Genomic DNA, 16732 nt, shown 5'->3' with positions numbered 1-16732 from the left:
CTGAATTTACTGCTGTGCACAGATCACTTATCATGGGAGCCATCCCAAATCTCTGGATTTACTACAGGGCTTAAAAACAAAGGAAGGGCTGCTGCTGTCCCTGTAGATCTGAGTTACCAGAAAGCTGGAGGCAGGATCTGCAGCCAATGAAAGAGCTCCAGAAAGCCACCCCTGCTAAAGGTCCAAATCACCCCCAGGAAGTGTCCCTGGTCCTCAGATGACTTCAGAGGCTGAGCATTCCAACTAAATATTTCAGCTAAGCTCTTGCTTGTGTGCAGGACTGAAATCCTGGTGTGAACTGTGTCAGATAAGTCACAAAAGCTCCCACTGAATTCGGGATCGAACCACACCAGGCAGCAGCACCTTTTTACCAAGTTCAGGATTCATAATTTATCTCTCCAGTATCACAAGTTCAGTTTAAGAGGGTTGTATCAGAGGAAAAGCAGCTCCCAGGAAAAGGAATGCTCTGTATTCCTCCTCTTTGTCAGCTCTCTAACCACTTGCAGCACTGATGAATTCCACTGTCCTCCTCCACTCCAGCTTGCAAAATCCTGCTTTCCTTCTCATCTGACCTCACATACCAGCCCACCCATTCTGCATTTCTGATCTTGCTAGCAGTGTTGTAGCTATGACAGCTTCAGGATGGAAGAGGGTTTATGGGTAGAATATGGTTCTGTTTGACCAATTCATGCAGCTGGGGGGAGGAAAGACAAAAAAGAATAGCAAGTTTTAGAGCAAACAGGAAACTTTATTTCTTCTTCCTCTTCCCCATCTCTCAGACAAGGCTCCTTCTACCAGTTGCTTTGGCTGACTTGCCATCATCCCACACAGAATAAATGCACCTCTTGCTGTATGGTTGGGTGGCACTCTATGGTTAACATAATCCCTCTAAAAATCATGCCTGGACTTCCAGTTTGCTACAGGGCGCATTAAAAGATAGAGTGGAGAAGCTTTTTCTGCCTATGTGGGAGGTTTGCTAAGAAGAAACTGCCAGTTTAATGCATCCTCATCTCTGAGAGCTAATTATAGACAAAAACATCAGTACCACTGCAGAGATTACTACAAAATTACACTTTCTGTTTCGTGAGAAGGAGGCTGGGCTCCAAATACCAACAGCTGACAGAAGGATGGGAGGCAGGAGTAGTCAAGGTCTGAAAAGAAAAGTGCTCTATTTATACTTTGTGCCAAAAGATTGTATACTTAAATTAGCTGGGGAAGGGGGGTGGGGAACCAAAAGAAATTATTTCAGGTTCAGAACTGGGAAGTGATTCAGCTGACAAGTCATGGGAAAATTTCAAAGTCTAAATAAAATTGTGATTTGTTTGGAAGTATTTTTAAAGATTTACTCAGTTTCCATCTTTTAAAACATTCAGTAAATTCACTAAGATATCTCATCATGGACTTGAAACATTTAACTTGAAATATATAACTTATTTGGAATAAGTTATAATAAATTTTATAATAAATTTTATTCAGCCTAAAATTAAATGTTCTATTTAATGTCTGCCATGTCTGCCAGCCATGTTCTGTTTAGAAAAAAATATTTCAGGGGAAAACAAATAAAGCTGTGATTCATATAGCACAAGAGACTGCAGAGTCCTTTGCTGTCTCAGTCTTGTCACTCATCTTTTGTAGCACTCACCCTCCAGCCACACCTGGGAAAGACGACTTGCAAGTATTAGGAAAATACTTCAGTGTATGCTGTGTTAAAGGTATTTTCTATTATAAAAATTATACTCCTCTTATCTCTGTGGTTATTGCTGTTGCTGAAACGAAATCTCACCCAGACCTCTGGATCTCCTGTTTGGGAAGTGTCTGCAGGTGCCAGGTGGATGCTGTATTTTGTGGGCTTTGGTGGTTTTTTTCCTTCCTGTGATTTGAATGTTGACAGAAGCATTTAGTGTTGAACAAACCCTTTTGGGCACCAACTCTTTTGGCAAGTATAATATTTCCAGTATTTTCTGTTCAGAGGAGAAAAGGCTTAATCAGGGTAAAGTACTAATGAGTGCTGCTTTCTTATATTCATTGTTCTTGGCTTCTCTTGCTCAGCCCACATCACTCAGAGAGCTCAGCAGCCAACCCACTGCAATAACACCTTTGCTAGGTAACTGCACAGGGGAGTGTGCAGGTGTGTGCTGGTGCTCAGGGTTGCACCCAAATGGCTGCACCCCACTGAGGAAAGCAGCACCCCTGCATGCACACTGCCCACTGCAGCCCCCTCTCACCAGCTGAGACCAGCAGGGCTTTGCTCTTCAAAGCCCAAGGATGTCCTTGCTGTCCTGACTCTCCCACCAGCCCATGGGCAGATGAGGGTCTACTGCTGGATCTTCACACAACATCCAAAAAGAACCCCAAACCTGTCTCCTCCAAAGAATGAAAAGTTTTGTTCTGAGAAAAGATCCTGAAACCCTGCTCAAGGCAAAGCGTTCTGGTGTTCCCTGCTGTGCACATGTGGAAAACCAGGCTCTATTTCCCAAAGCAGCTGAGGATGTTGGAGAGCCAGGCCTGCAGCTGAAGGCTCAGCAGGAAGATGCACAGAGGAGATCATTACTTTTCCCATCTATCCTTTATTTTTCAATTCTAGCAGCTTTCATTATGTTGCAAATAGTTTTGGCTACAGTTCCACCGCCTCTTATGTTTATTCAGTCAAACAGTTAAAAATTAATGAAGTGGGTGCACTATTGATTTCAAAAGGGCCCTTTGCACAGCATCCCAACTCAAACACTGCTCCATACTGTCAGGGAAGCCTGGGGAGAAGCAATATTGTCAGTGTGTAATGCAGCCCTGCATTGTAGGCAACACAGAAACCTCTGCAGACACAGCACACAAAGCTTCAGAAGGCTTTTTAAGAGAGACATAAGATTTATTGGTTTTTTAAGAACAAAATCCCTCCCTAAAACTTTTCAATGTAAAAGATTCTATATACAAGTATCTGATGGAAAGGTAACCAGGCGATGGAAAATCTCTCAGTGATTCTACTTAGGGACTAATATTTTCTTCTTATTTCTGTTTCAGCTATTGCTGGCAAGCAATGCCATGTTTTCATCAGCTGCATGTGTTCTGCTTCCTACAGGAACTGTGCTAATGCAGAGTCCCAAGTGGCACCAGGCAGGCTGGGGGAGGCTGAAGGCAGTGCAGAGAAGGAGGAATTAACATTATTTCTAAAGTGCCAGGAAGGATGCAAAGCTCAGACAGAACTGCAGGAGGGAAGGAGGACACTGGTGCAATGAAGGAAAACATCAACAACTATTTCACAGACACATAAGCTATATATATGTATCTAAAAAAAAAAAAAATAAGCCTAATAATGTATCTGCAATCACATACCTCTTGGGGAACGATCACTTCCAGGCTGGATTCAACCACCATGTTAATCATGGCAATGACACATAACAGCACTAAAAATTAAATAAAGTATCACCAGACAATACTGAGATGTGCTAACTTCATGTGAAAGGGACTTAGGGACTTAAACCCTGGAGTTTCTGGGGGAATAAGGGGACTCCTGCTCTTTGCAGAGGGATCTGCCCAGCCATAGGTGTCACAGGACTGATCCAGTCATGCTCTGAGTCTCCAGTTGCTGACAATTCTGTCATTCTACTGCACTTAACACCAGTGAGAACAAGCAGTTGAAACAATCCATCCACCAAACACATCCTCCTCCAAATCAATGCACAAAATGCAGCATCACTGTCACATGATAAAAGAATGATTTATTAGAGCAACTTTATGATAAAATTATATAAAATAACAATTTGGTTTTTTAAAGACATCCACAATATCACCTTGAAACAAAATGTACAGATACTGCCTATAATCCAAACAAAAATAAATTACCGTTCAAAAAAAACACAACAAACCAAAAGTGGAAAGAAATCAGGGCAGAAGAAACTAATCAAAATTATACACAGCATTTCAAGAGGGCGTGGAAGAGAGAAAGTCATTAATCGATTCAAGTTATACAAACGTGTTTCAGCTTTACTCTCAGACAGCTCAGCTTGCATTTGTGTTGCATGCAAATGGAATGATCCAGTGAACACTTCAGAACAGCAGAATCAGCAGCATAACAACAGCAGAGAGTGAAATAGGCACAATTCATCACGGGGCACATTGAAAGTGAACAGGTAGTTCTGTCTGGTCTTTGCAAAAGTTATACACATTTACCAACTTCAAAAATAGCTAGTGTGATCTGCAAAACAAGAAAAAAAACTAGTAGAGTCTTGCACTTAAATACTTTACACCTTTTTATCTTTTTCTTTTTGTCTCCTTTTTTGTCAGTAGGCTGTATGTAAACATTCCTCTAATTGTACCTTTACTAAAATACTAAGGATGATGCAGACGTTCTTTCCTCCTGGAGCATGACCACAACATGACACCACCACAGATCCAGCTGGGTCCTTGCTCCCAAAGCTCCTACATACCCTCACAGGAATTTACATTCACCCCATCAGAAGAGAGTAACAGGATTTTACATTTGAAAGCGTTGAACTGAAAAGTTTTCAAGTATAGTGGAAGAGCTCAGGGCTGGGATTTTGGAAGGTGCTCAGGGCATCAAGCACCCAAAGCATATGGAAACCCCAAAAGAACCTGAGCACCTGCTTCCCCAAGACTTCAAAAATCCCACCCTTGATTACATTGCTTTAGTCAAACAAAAAACACACAAAAGCAGTGGCCCAGGAGTGACACACAGGGCAGTGCCAGCCCTGCCAAGCTCAATGCAGGGCCCATCCACAGCTCACAGGAGCAGCAGGAATCTCGTGCACTGATCCTGGGCCCCCCAGGTACACCACTACACATGGGGCAGGTTCACATTGGAGTCACACAGGCATGGTTCCATGGTTGCATACAGTACTGCTTGAAAGAACCAACAATCAGCAAAGGAGTGGATAGCTCTTTGGCTTATCTGGAGCAGACAAGTGCAAACCACAGTACAGCAGAAGCAGTGAACACAAGAGAAAATATGTCGCGTTTCATCATTGACTAGCAAAACCTTTTCAAATGCAAAGATCCAAGAATGAGCATTGTGTCAAGACACAGAAGCATTTTACAGTTTGGCTGAGTCACAAATAAAACAAATCAAGCTGTGCATCCTCCCTGCCTTCACACACTCATTTCCAAATTATCAAGAGACACTGATTGTTGCATCCTCATTAGTCACTTGAAGAGGTACTGTATTTTGCAGGTTGATTTAATTGATGCAAGGTGTCTGTGGGTTTGCTCTCTTCTAGTTCAGAACAGAGCAACCAAGGGAGAAAAATCCCTCCCTGATGTGTTCAAGAATCAAAGAAGAATCAAGCAATTTTCAAGTGAAAGTAAACAGAAGTCCCATCAAGGACACGTTGCAGAGAAACAGAATCCACTTGCGCATAGCCATGAAGATGTGGAAATAACAAATAATGAGAGAAGTCAGATTTATGTCTTAGTAATTCACTTGTTTCTACAGCAAAACTGAAACTAACAGCAACACCTTATCTGTGAAGGTCCTTTGACTCCTAGTGAGTTGGGGTAGCACCTGGTCAGTTCAAACCCTAACTAAGAAGGGCTTGAAAAATTGTGTTTCATATGTCAGGAATGATACCACCACTTATGATATTCACCAAGGACACAGTCAGGTATTTCAAGAAAAGACAGATCAGAATCAACGACTGAATTAACACATTCAGATAGTGCGTATATTACAGGCAGAACAACATCAAGGGCAAATTCTTTTTATTCTGCATTCATCTATGTGAAATCCAGCAGATTTCTTCATGGAAGGGCACCTCCACACAAGCAGATGAGCTTATAGCCTACTGGAAATCTCGGAAGGATATCTGCATCTACTATTTACCAGCCAGCATCTTGCAGGCTCAAAAATAAACTAATGACGTGTTGACATACTCCCATTTTGGGACTGATCCTGTCTCTGCTGAAATTGATGGAAAGCTCTCACTGGCTCCACCAGGAAAGCAATCACCTTCTTCACTAGTAAGGTTAAACACTTTGTGAGCATCCCTATTTATGTAAATTATTTTAACAGGTTCCCACAGTTACAACATCCTAGCAGAAAAGCTCAGGTAACTACTGAAGCTAACTAAGGAATCCACTACTCACCCCAAAATATAGAGTCAGCACACAAGAAGCAGTCAAGCTTGGGAAACCATTTTCACTGGTTAAACTACATACTGTATGAGGGCAAAGTGGAACTCATCTGCTCACCTTTCCCAGTAAATGTATCCTCCACAGCTACAAAATAATTTCTTTACCTGATTACTATTTGTTGACCTGGAAGAATGAAAAAGGAATTGATACAAGACAGAAAAACCTGGGAGCAAACACATCTGGAAGAGATCCCCTCAAAACCAAAATTTTTGCTCTTAAAGCAACAAAAATTGCTTAGTGTTTTGCAGTTTAACACAAAGACAGAATATAAACCCCAACTTTTGTTATATAAGAAATTGCTCAAAGAACTGTACACAATCCTTAGTGTTTCTAGATTATAACAGACCAAAAATTAAATCCAGAGACAAAAATCCCAAATGTACCTATACAAGTGCTTGACACTGTTGAATAGTTTCTGAGGAACACCACAATGGTGGCCTTCACAAGCACTTTTGCATTGAAAAAAAATTCATAACAGAATTAGCCATAAAGGTGGAGCTACATTGAAGCCATTATTTTTTCAGTGCTGTCAAGTGATTGCACTAGTTCACAGCAACTGTGTAATTGAGTTTATTCCATGAGCCATTGGAACAGATGGTTTTCTTTGCAATTGGGTAATTGCAAACATCTTAGTCTTTGGCCCAGCCAAGAGCATCTGTAGCTCATGACGAAAAGACTGTATATTTAAATTAAAAAAGAAAAGCAGCTTAAAGACCGCATTTGTACCAAAATCATGAAAATTTGGCAAGCTAAATTGTAAAATATAACTTTTTGCACCTACCCCAAACTTTGGGTCTGAAAGAGAATCAAAAATAGTAGGTGTATTGGTAGTCTTTACATTCATACCATTATTAACTTTTATACTTTCCCAAGAGAAAAAACAAAAGGGTTTATTCTGTCTTGTTTTGGTTTTTGGACTGAAAAACAGATGCACAACTTCAGAGTGGCTTCTTTTTTATGACTGCCGAAAGGAAATCTTACACAATTGCAAGTAAGGGTTTCTCTCAGAAACCCATGATATTGCACAATTGTTCTGTTGGATTTGCAAGCTGATTCCAACAGAGTTGTAATGCTTCACTTGTACACTTCAAAAAAATTCAACCAAATAAAACCCAAACAGATATAGTACCAAAAAGGTGTGGTTTTTTTTTTCAAATTGAGCCACATTACAACTTAATAGTTATAAACAGGCCAATGCAAGAGCACTTTAGCCTCAGCAGTATTGAATGGAAAATATGCAAAGCCTGTTTTCTTATGGCACACTGGAAGAATAAATAAATGAGTAATTTAGTAAAAATCAGTTTGCCTCTGTGCTGAGTATGTGCTGCTCCACAGTGCTAGTCTTGTTTAAAAGGCATACACAGACTTTCCATTCACCCTCACAGCATAGATTTTTCTTTTTTGTGCAACATGTTAGCAATCTAAAGAACTGCTCCACACAAACTGTCCACAAACCACTCATACACAATACTAATGCAACAGTAGATTACAGTATAACAGCAATACAAAATATTGTATCAGATCACGTATTTCTCTCCATCTGGAATGAAATTCGAATCTTGCAAGCTAGAAGACCCACAGTTCGATTTCTGAGCGTAGTTTCTCATCTGTGCTAGGGACAAAGTCTCCAGTGTGGACCCAGAATTGTTAGCAGTCCTGACTTTAGTGGCTGTAGATTGTTTAGCAGCAGAAGATGCTTTGTTACTGGCAACTATATCCAAGTTTCCAGTAGGGTCAATGATAGCGTTTATGACTAGGGAAAAAAAAAAAAAAAAAAAAAAGAGACATAAACACATCAGCAGCCATCAGCAAAGTTTCCAAACAGAAGTTTGCTGCCTTCATTTTGAAGGCAGCAGAACTGTGAGCAGTACTTCTGTTCATCTTAGTCAGGTTATTTTGCTCATTAATACATTCAGGTCTAAACAGCTTTAACAAGCAAAACCTCTCCCAGACTGAAGAGATGTGGACTCTCAACTTTCTGGTTAATTTGGAAAAGACAAATTAGAGCAGCCAAATGGTAAGCTTTTAGCAGGAGCCCAACATGTTGCCTGGATGTTTTTACATGCCTTTATTATGCTTTTAGATGATGCAAGAGCTTGTCTTGTTTTTCCTAATGCAGAGATCCATGTGCAAAATTCAAGTCCAAAAAGCATAGCACAGCTTATTGGCTGAAAGAGCTGCTAAATATTATTTTACCAGAACAGTCCTGCACCATATTATCTTATGGGAATATGCTAATTACCACAAACAAAGCATTTCCATAGCAACAGCTTCTACATTTCAATAGTACAAAATTTTCCTAAAAACAGGCAGTATAAGATAAATCTACTGTTGATTCCCTATGCATTCATCAGACAGCACTGTGGTAACAGCCTGAACTTCTGCATCCTTTCCCAGCTTTCACTGACAAATCAGGCCAACAATACTTCATTTTGTGCAACTCTACATTTGGGAGACAACAGGAACATTTGGGAGACAACAGGAACATTTTAGATGACCAACCTTCAAGCTGTTTTTGAACTCGCCTGAGCTCCTTCAGTATAGAACTGATTTCCTAGAAACAAAAGCATCAGAATGGAAAATTAAGCAACAAAGTACTCGACTGACACAGGAATCTAGTGTTACTGCTTCTGCCTTATCTGATCAAGAAGATTCAAGGTCAGGCCCAACCTTGTTCATTTACCAGAAAAGCTGCATTGAGGGGCATTTGGTCAGTGCACAGGGAGCCTGCTCTGCACTGTGTCACCAAGTGCTACTACAGCACCCCATTCATGGCCACAGTGGCTTTTATGAAATGCTACACCTGTACAAAAACTCCTCCTTAATATGAAATACACAAAGATAATTATAAACTCAACACCTAGACCAGACAGGGCATTTGGCCACATTTATACTGCTGCAGCACCAAGCTGCACAGGTCTAGCACGAGGTTGTTTAGCATTAATCATATTCACTGGATCCACTACTGCACTTACATCCTCACTGACAATCCCCTTCAAGGACAATGAAAGGCCATGACAGCACAAGCACCATCTTGAGGCTGAATCACCTGAGTGAATGCACCCTGAGGTGGATTTTTACTGCCCTAACATCAAACAGTTCCAGGTGAAGAAAACAAACATTCATGAGAAACACCTGTCTGCAACCGAAGCTGTGGCAACCACGTGGCAAGTGACCCTTTGGTAAATGTTTAAATGAGGCCTAATGACCCTGAACTTCAACATCTGTTAAGAAACCCTGGCTTTGAAGATCATTTGCAAAAGAACTGGGAAAGGGTTTGGTGAAACAAAACCACAGAAAGAACTCACTCTGTGACACTTCAAACAGTAACAAAATCCAGCAGTTCAACACATGAGAATGGACCAGAAATTCCAGAAATGGATTTGAGAAGGGTCAGAGATTGTTGGTTTGGTTTCTTACAAAGCTTTCATGGATCAAGTCTTTAGTATTTCACTGGTTTGCATGGACTTACTTTGTTTGATGTCTTCAGAATTGGCACTTCATTTTCTGAATTGATTTTGGCCTCCATTTCCTCCCAGGTCCTTTCTGAGTTTTGAAACAGAATCCTGTAATACAAAAAGTAGAGCAGATCTTAAAATTGCCATCAACAAACTGCTTGTTTAAAAGACTTAATTATCACAAGATGTGGCAACAAAAGAGATTAGTGGATTAGCAGCTGGATAAAGCTCCTTTCAGCTGATTTAGGAACAATCCAAAGTCCTTCCCTCTGATGTCTCTAGAGCAACAACAAACTTTGAAAAGATTTCACAAGCTTGGTAACATATTGCATATTTACAAGAGCCTTGTAAAAAGAGACAATCCACCAGTTTTCTGCTGTATCTCCTGCATAGGCAACATTTCAAAGTCAAGGCATCAACAGGCAAACCCAGCATCAAAATTCCAAAGGCCAAATATATGAGGAAAAGTGATAGCAAATAATCGTATTACCTCTGGTTCACTACACACACACAATTTCCTACATGTAGACTCCCTGCATCTTGATTACAGAACTTTCCAAGACAACAGAACAATATCTTCCACAAGTAGCAAGTCAACAAACTCACCGGCAAGTCAATATTTCAGGCCAGGGACAAGAAGTTACTTACTTCATTTTTTCAGCAAGGTTTTCTGTATTTTCACGGATTGTATGTGATAACTGGGACACTGGGTTCAACATCAGATTGTCAAAGATTACCTAAAATATGAGGACAGATTGGAAAACTTTTAGCAAAAGCAGCATATTACAAAACAGGATTTTTTTTGTACAGTAAATCATCTCCACTGAAACATCTTTGTTTGTGTGGATGATACTTGAAGTTCAAGGGAGATTAAGATGATGTGCAGCTTTACTGCAGCACTTTGGCAAAAAAGTTAATACTAACTTGTTCAGACTTTTTCTAGAGACAGAGCTGTTTGCAGTAACATAGGCATTTAAGCATTTCTGAAAGAACAGCACTTGGGACTTTCCACACTCCAAAAAAAACCCCCCAAAAGTCAAATTACAATGCAAGAAGCCCCACAAGCAGTCTCACTGATACTACCTAATGTGACACATATGAGCTCAAACCACCTTCACAGGCAGGAATCCCACCATGTTACATTCTGCTTTACTAAAATACTATCAAACTCCAAATATTCAAGTCCTGTGGCTTAGCAGAGCCTCCAGGCTTCTGCCAGGAAAGCCCACGTCAAGGTGGGGGCACTCTGAAGCTGCACCTTTTATCCAGCCTTGGCACTTCTCTACAGGAGAGGAAGGGACTGCTTCAAAACAGGACAGGATCAGTTCCAGTGGCTCAGCCCACAGTCCCCTGTATGTGCCTGTGTGAGTCACACTACACCTCCAGAGTGGCTGTGCTGGAGCCAGCTCTGCCTCACTGCCTCCCTGAAGCCTCTGCCCAGCTCCTTCCTTCCCACCACAGCTGGCAGGCAGAAAGCAAGCAGGAGCAACAGCCAGTGTGGGATCAGCAGCTTTCTCCTCCTCCTCCTGGCACCATCACCCCACTACACCTCTCATCCCAACACCATTCCCAGCCTCAAGTGCAGGACAGGCTTTCCCAGCCTTTAGCATCACCCCAGTGATTTGCAGATCACCCTGCACGTAACATTGGAGGGAGCAATGCTCACAGACTGCAGGGCACAGCAAACCAGCTTGCCACAGCCCCAGTCACACACCTCTCCTAAGGTCCAGATCCTGCCACTGCTGCTCCATGAGCAGCTCTAACCAGGATGCCAGCTGCAGAACAGTGCCATTGAACTATCAGTGCTTCTGCTTTCAAAGCTGAGATGTTTGAGTTCTTCTCTAAGACAGCAGTGAAATAGCCTAAGAAGACACTCAATGTGTGCTCCCAAAAAACAGGGGACCAAGCCTCTGGTTTTACTGGCATTTTACACAAGAGAGGAAACTTCCAGTCACTACTGGCAAGAGGGGTGGTTCTGTTCCTCTTTTTTCTTTTTAAACACTGTTTCTATACCCACACATCAGTGCTGCTGAGAAGTGTAGGCTTGGGGTTTTTTTGAGCAGCCTCCTTTGGCAGCTTACAAAGAACAAGAAGACATACAGCAGCTTAAAACCATGTCATATATAAAGTAAAGAAAAAGGTGGCCTGCCTCCTCACGGTTTCTGGTCCTTGTTTTTCTTGAGGGATCCTCTTCTCTGTTGTCGTTCATATTTTGGTCAAAATCCTTCAGTTCCACTGATCCCGGAGGCACTTTCTGGTAGTTCAGACTTGCTTCTGGAATGTGCTGCACCAACTTGGAAATAATGAGTAATGAGTCATTAAAAATTAGTAGGGAAAGCAGGTTCACAGGCACTCACTGAAGGTATTGCAGATTTAGAGGAATACTGATTCACTTAAGTCTTGTTCAGACAGGTATGGGCTTGTAAGCAAATTACTAGACCCCAATCCTGCAAGTGCCTACCCACTGGAGTCATACCACAAAACTCTGTGGGGCTATTCTACTTTAAAATTTTGAGTCTTGAGCACGTATGGAAAAGTACATCTTTGTCTTTTTTGAATTTAGCTAGAACTCAAAAGGACTCTGTTTTCCTGTTATCTTATGTCTTAATACATCAATGCAACATTAAAGACACACTCAAATTAATCAGAAACCATTTAGTAACACATGAAAGAGATGAAAAAGCAATACAAAACCACTAAAAAAGCAAATAATTAACAAGAAGAACAGAAATGACAAGACAGTTACTCCTGTTGGGTTTACTGACAAAAACTTTAAAAGAAGGGGAAGAAAATAACAGTGACAAGACAGAGATACAAAAATAATGGGATGGAAAGTGCACCTGAGATGGATATGCCAGCCGAAAAGATCTACGAGCAATCTGTGTTAAAACAGAAACAAAGAGATCAATGCTAGTGAATGACTGTGACAGCAAGTATCAAAGAGAACACAGGGTTTGGGGTTATTTGGGGTTGATATTCCCAAAAGCACATTCCTGAGGACCAGCACTTGGTGCCCACCCCCCATCATGCACTGAAGGCCACGGAGATCCTGGCCAGCAGCCAGTTCTGCTGAGGTGGCCTCGGGCAGACCCCCAGTTACTCCAAACTGGACTGTGCTGAGTGAAATCCAGAATGCTCTGGGAAAGGGATGAACACCCAGCCCAAGAGGCTCTTTGGTTGGCAAAGCACACAGCTCCTTGTGAGGAAACTGTGTGCCATCCAAGGTCCAGGCTCCCCACACTATGCAGCAGCACTTGGGTTATACACAGGCAGCAGGTGTGAGATATTATAGCACAGGGGCAGAACAGCCAAAATATTTAGCTAATAAGCTTCCTTTCATCAAGTGCAGAAACAGTAAGTTAGGCTGACTGCAGCAGTAAAAGTGTCAGAAGGGAATGAGATATTCCTACAGTGAGCAGGTCTCAGCCCAACCAGCTGAAAACAAGGTAAGGACAGCACCTGCTCCACCATCCCAGGAGATTTTGGGCATGACCTGTTCTGTTCTCACATTTTCTGTTCAATCAAAACTGTAGGCATTTCCTCTTGCTGTACCAATACTAATACTGAGTATGTTACACAACAACTTAACAAACTTAATCAGGCTCTTTAGTTTTTGTTACATCGTTATCAACATTTTTTAAAAAGACCTGCCAAAAGAATTTTATGCAGGGCTAAAATTTGCAGAAGTAGCCAGTGATTTGGGATGATCCAACCTGACTGTGTTTGCAGCAGCTGAGGTTTAAGTTTGATGGCTGAGATCTGCAGAAAGCTGAGTCCTGCAAAACCTACACGCCCCCAAAGCAAGGCATCCCAAACAACCCAAGGCTTTGGTAAACAGGAAATATTAAGGTTTCATCCTTGCTGAACTCTTTTGTTCTGTTTTGTTGGGGTTTTTTTTAATTTGCTTAATTTGTAGCAGTACTCAGCTCTGTATGCCAAGAATCTATCTTATCATAAACTATACAGCTGAGCCTAGAAAAACAAAACCACCCCAAACATACACTGGGGAAATGGAAAGCCTCTTTGGCAAACATCCAAGCCAGCACTGAACCTGAAAGAACAGAAACTGAAGAATAAGGCTTAAATCTAAGGCTTCACCTTAACTTATAAGGGGATACTCCTCATTTAAACTTTAACCAAGCTTCTTAATAAAACTAATTTAAAAAGCAGTTCATTTGAGGTTGAGAAATGCCAGCCACACACTGGTCCCAGATGATGTTTCTGGTACAGCATTAAACACTCAAAAGCGATTCCAGTATCAGTACTTATTTTTCCTGCATTTTCCCCACTTTTTTGGAATATATATAAATATTTAGTACTAGAATGCAGAATGGCATACAACACTGCATAAGCCATTGTAGCATAAGAGACACCCATACAGAGAAAACTTTTCTTACTCACATAATTCCTTCTATCAGATCTTTCAATATATTACTATTATAACCATGGTAGCTATTTCTCATCACTATGTCCTTTCCTAGAATATTTAATATAGTTTTTTTGATAAACACTCACAAAATTCACAGTGCTTAGCATCACACACACTGATCTTCAGAAATTTCCCAGCAGCTTCTCTGCATCAAGCCAAAATTATTAATTCAGCACAGTTTCAACAACACTCAGACTGGGGGAAGCAGGCATGGCAGTGCACTGGTGCTGAATCTGGTCCAGCACCAAAGATGAGGTGTCTGGTTATTAAACTCACATCAGTTTAGACTGTTGGCATTCATAACAAGACCCCCAAGCTGCACTGTTTAGGATCCCAAGCTAGGATCTGGCTCCACATCTCATCTGCCAGCAGCAAGCCCTGCTGATGGAACCTGTTCCTGGCTATCGATCACATCAGGCAGCAACACCGATGCACTTTGCCATTTGGGATGTACTCAAATGGGCTACCAGATGCTGGCCCTGCTGAAATCATGCTGATATCCACTCCTGTTCAGAGGAAGCCTCATTAGAAAACCTTTAGAGTGTTTTCAGCCACTACCTGAACACACCAAAGGTTATGGCTCCTGATCTGTCTTCCCTGATTAATATCAGTGCTTCGTCCTCCTTACACCACTGTAAGATCTCAAAAACTGCTCTGGTAGTGGGCACTGCCAGGAGGACTCCCTACAGTGTGACAATCCTGAATTTACTCTCCTGACTGTTGTGAGGGACTGACTGGCATGTCCCACACAGCAGCACTGCAAAACCACAGAGAAACCCTCATCCAGGTGTGAGCAATCCTGGGTTTGTGATTCTGCTATTCATCACCACACTTTGGAGCCTGTCATTTTGCACAGAGCAGAAACACTGTTTTCCAGGTGTCCTCCACTAGCAGCTGGGAACATCCCTCTATATGAACTGAGTTATGGTTGAACCCTTCAGTGGCACTCCAAAAAAAAGCAGGGATGCTGCTCTTCCTTCCCTACTTTTCTGTAAGCAAGTGGGAGCCCAGTAAAATGTTTCATTTGCAAGTCAGAAGTACAGTAGGTATGTCACCATTACTGCTTGAAAAGAATAATACAAAAGGCAGCTTGGCAGGCGTGGCACTTGCAAGGAAACAAAGCAATAAAACACTTTATCTCAGAGCCTGCAGTTATTGTGAAACATTTGTGCACTTTGGCTCCAAAAGGCCCCAGGACAAACCCCTCCCTGAGCAGGCTGCAGCTGATCTCAGTTTAGCACAATCACAGCCACAGTCACCTGATCTTCTGGGTATCTCCCTAAACTTCTGCTTGATCTAGTGCCGATCACAGCAGGATCACAGGGCCTCCAAGGACCCTCTTGGCAGAGTAACAGCCTTGGTCTCAGCTTTGAACCCTGCCTAGGATGGGTCTGCAATTCTCACAACAGTCAAAGACAACAGGGGGCCAGGGGAACCATCTGAGCAGCAGAGAGCTGTGTATTTTTTAAGCCCACACTGGTGGTACACAGGAGAGAATTTGGATTTAAACAGTAGCAAAGGCAATTTTGCTTCAGCATCTGAAGCCTCCTGGTGACCTTGCAGCCAAATTTGAGCTGAGCTGGTCCCTGTGCTGCAGCACCGGTGAAACAAATTAAGAAATTGCCTCTCTCCTTCCCAGCCTAGTGCAGACAAACTGTGCTCCACAGTTTGGGAGGAAGCCACAGCTTCACTGAAGAGCTGGGGGACAGCACTTCCCAAGCTACCTGCCTGCCTCCCTGCCCAGCTCCCAGAGTCCTTGCCCTCCTCCATCAATACTCAGCTGGAGGGAAGGGATTCAAGCAACACCTGCACAGCATTTCAACAGTCCTGGCAGAAAGGACACAGCAGAAGCACAAAACACAGCTGACACAGAGTGCAGCCAGCACACACGGTCAGTGCCTTGTGTGAAACAAAGAGGAAGGCTCTGGCTCCCTGGCACAGCAGCACAACACATTCCCCTCCATCCTGTTCCTTAGATGCAAATTTCAGGGACCAGCATCCAAACAGAAGCCTTGGGAAATTACATGATTCTGGCTGCGGCAGAGAGGAGAAAATGAAGAGCACCCTGCATAGGCTGCAGTTGGTCTTTCTGGTGGTGCTTTTTAGGAGTACAAGGAATGAAGGTTTTTTTCAGTGCTGCAGCAACTGGGGATGCTGCCCTGGTCTCCCACCCCAGCCATGCCCCAGGCACTCACTAGCACCAAGGGGCAGAGATGTCAGTGATCCCACCTTACCTCTTCTCTGGCAGATATGGTGGAAGCTGGAGTGTTGGGCACAGAGCTGAGGCAGGGGCTGGGTCCCGTCCCCGAGGAACTCTGTGAGTCCCCATCTCCAGCAACGTCGTGAATCTCCCGAGCAAGGATGGCCACATCCTTCACCAAGGTCTGGCTGAGCCTAAAGCACAGGCAACGAAGCAGAACCATCAGGACACAGAATACAGCACGCCTCACGTTCATAACATATAAAAAGAGAAGCCACAAAAGGTTTGTGGGAACTATAACCTCTGCAGAGGCTAGGGCAAGCAGGGCTTTTTGGGCTGCCTTGGCTGAGGAATGTTCTAGCTGCATAAAAAATAAATCCCCTTCCCTCCTGAATCCAGCTTCAAAGTGGAGAATTGATATAAAGCAAATGCTAGTGACTACACACTGCCACAAATTAGAGACAATCCATAAAAAAAATTATGCTATTGCTCCCCCACCCATTC

The 16732-nt window shown here is 42.5% G+C and overlaps 1 protein-coding gene across 3 annotated transcripts in view; it reads right to left on the bottom strand.

The window, feature by feature from the left end:
* Positions 1-3693: 3693 nt before the first annotated feature.
* The window catches only part of CEP170B (centrosomal protein 170B), a 58274-nt gene continuing 45235 nt past the window's right edge, over positions 3694-16732 (bottom strand). For 2 of the 3 annotated variants that reach the window (XM_066551287.1, XM_066551288.1), the window contains 7 exons: positions 16263-16422; positions 12440-12478; positions 11749-11892; positions 10248-10336; positions 9614-9707; positions 8644-8695; positions 3694-7894 (listed from right to left, as the gene is read on the bottom strand). In XM_066551287.1, the coding sequence (XP_066407384.1) occupies positions 7659-7894; positions 8644-8695; positions 9614-9707; positions 10248-10336; positions 11749-11892; positions 12440-12478; positions 16263-16422 (814 nt within the window). In that variant the 3' untranslated portion in view covers positions 3694-7658. The remainder of the gene's footprint in view (positions 7895-8643; positions 8696-9613; positions 9708-10247; positions 10337-11748; positions 11893-12439; positions 12479-16262; positions 16423-16732) is intronic. The other variant, XM_066551289.1, reaches the window with a different exon arrangement.

Source organism: Molothrus aeneus, chromosome 6 (assembly GCF_037042795.1).
Source record: "Molothrus aeneus isolate 106 chromosome 6, BPBGC_Maene_1.0, whole genome shotgun sequence".
NCBI classification, from domain to species: Eukaryota; Metazoa; Chordata; class Aves; order Passeriformes; family Icteridae; genus Molothrus; species Molothrus aeneus.
The sequence above is the reverse complement of the archived record's forward strand: the minus strand, read 5'-3'. Positions and strand labels throughout refer to the sequence as shown.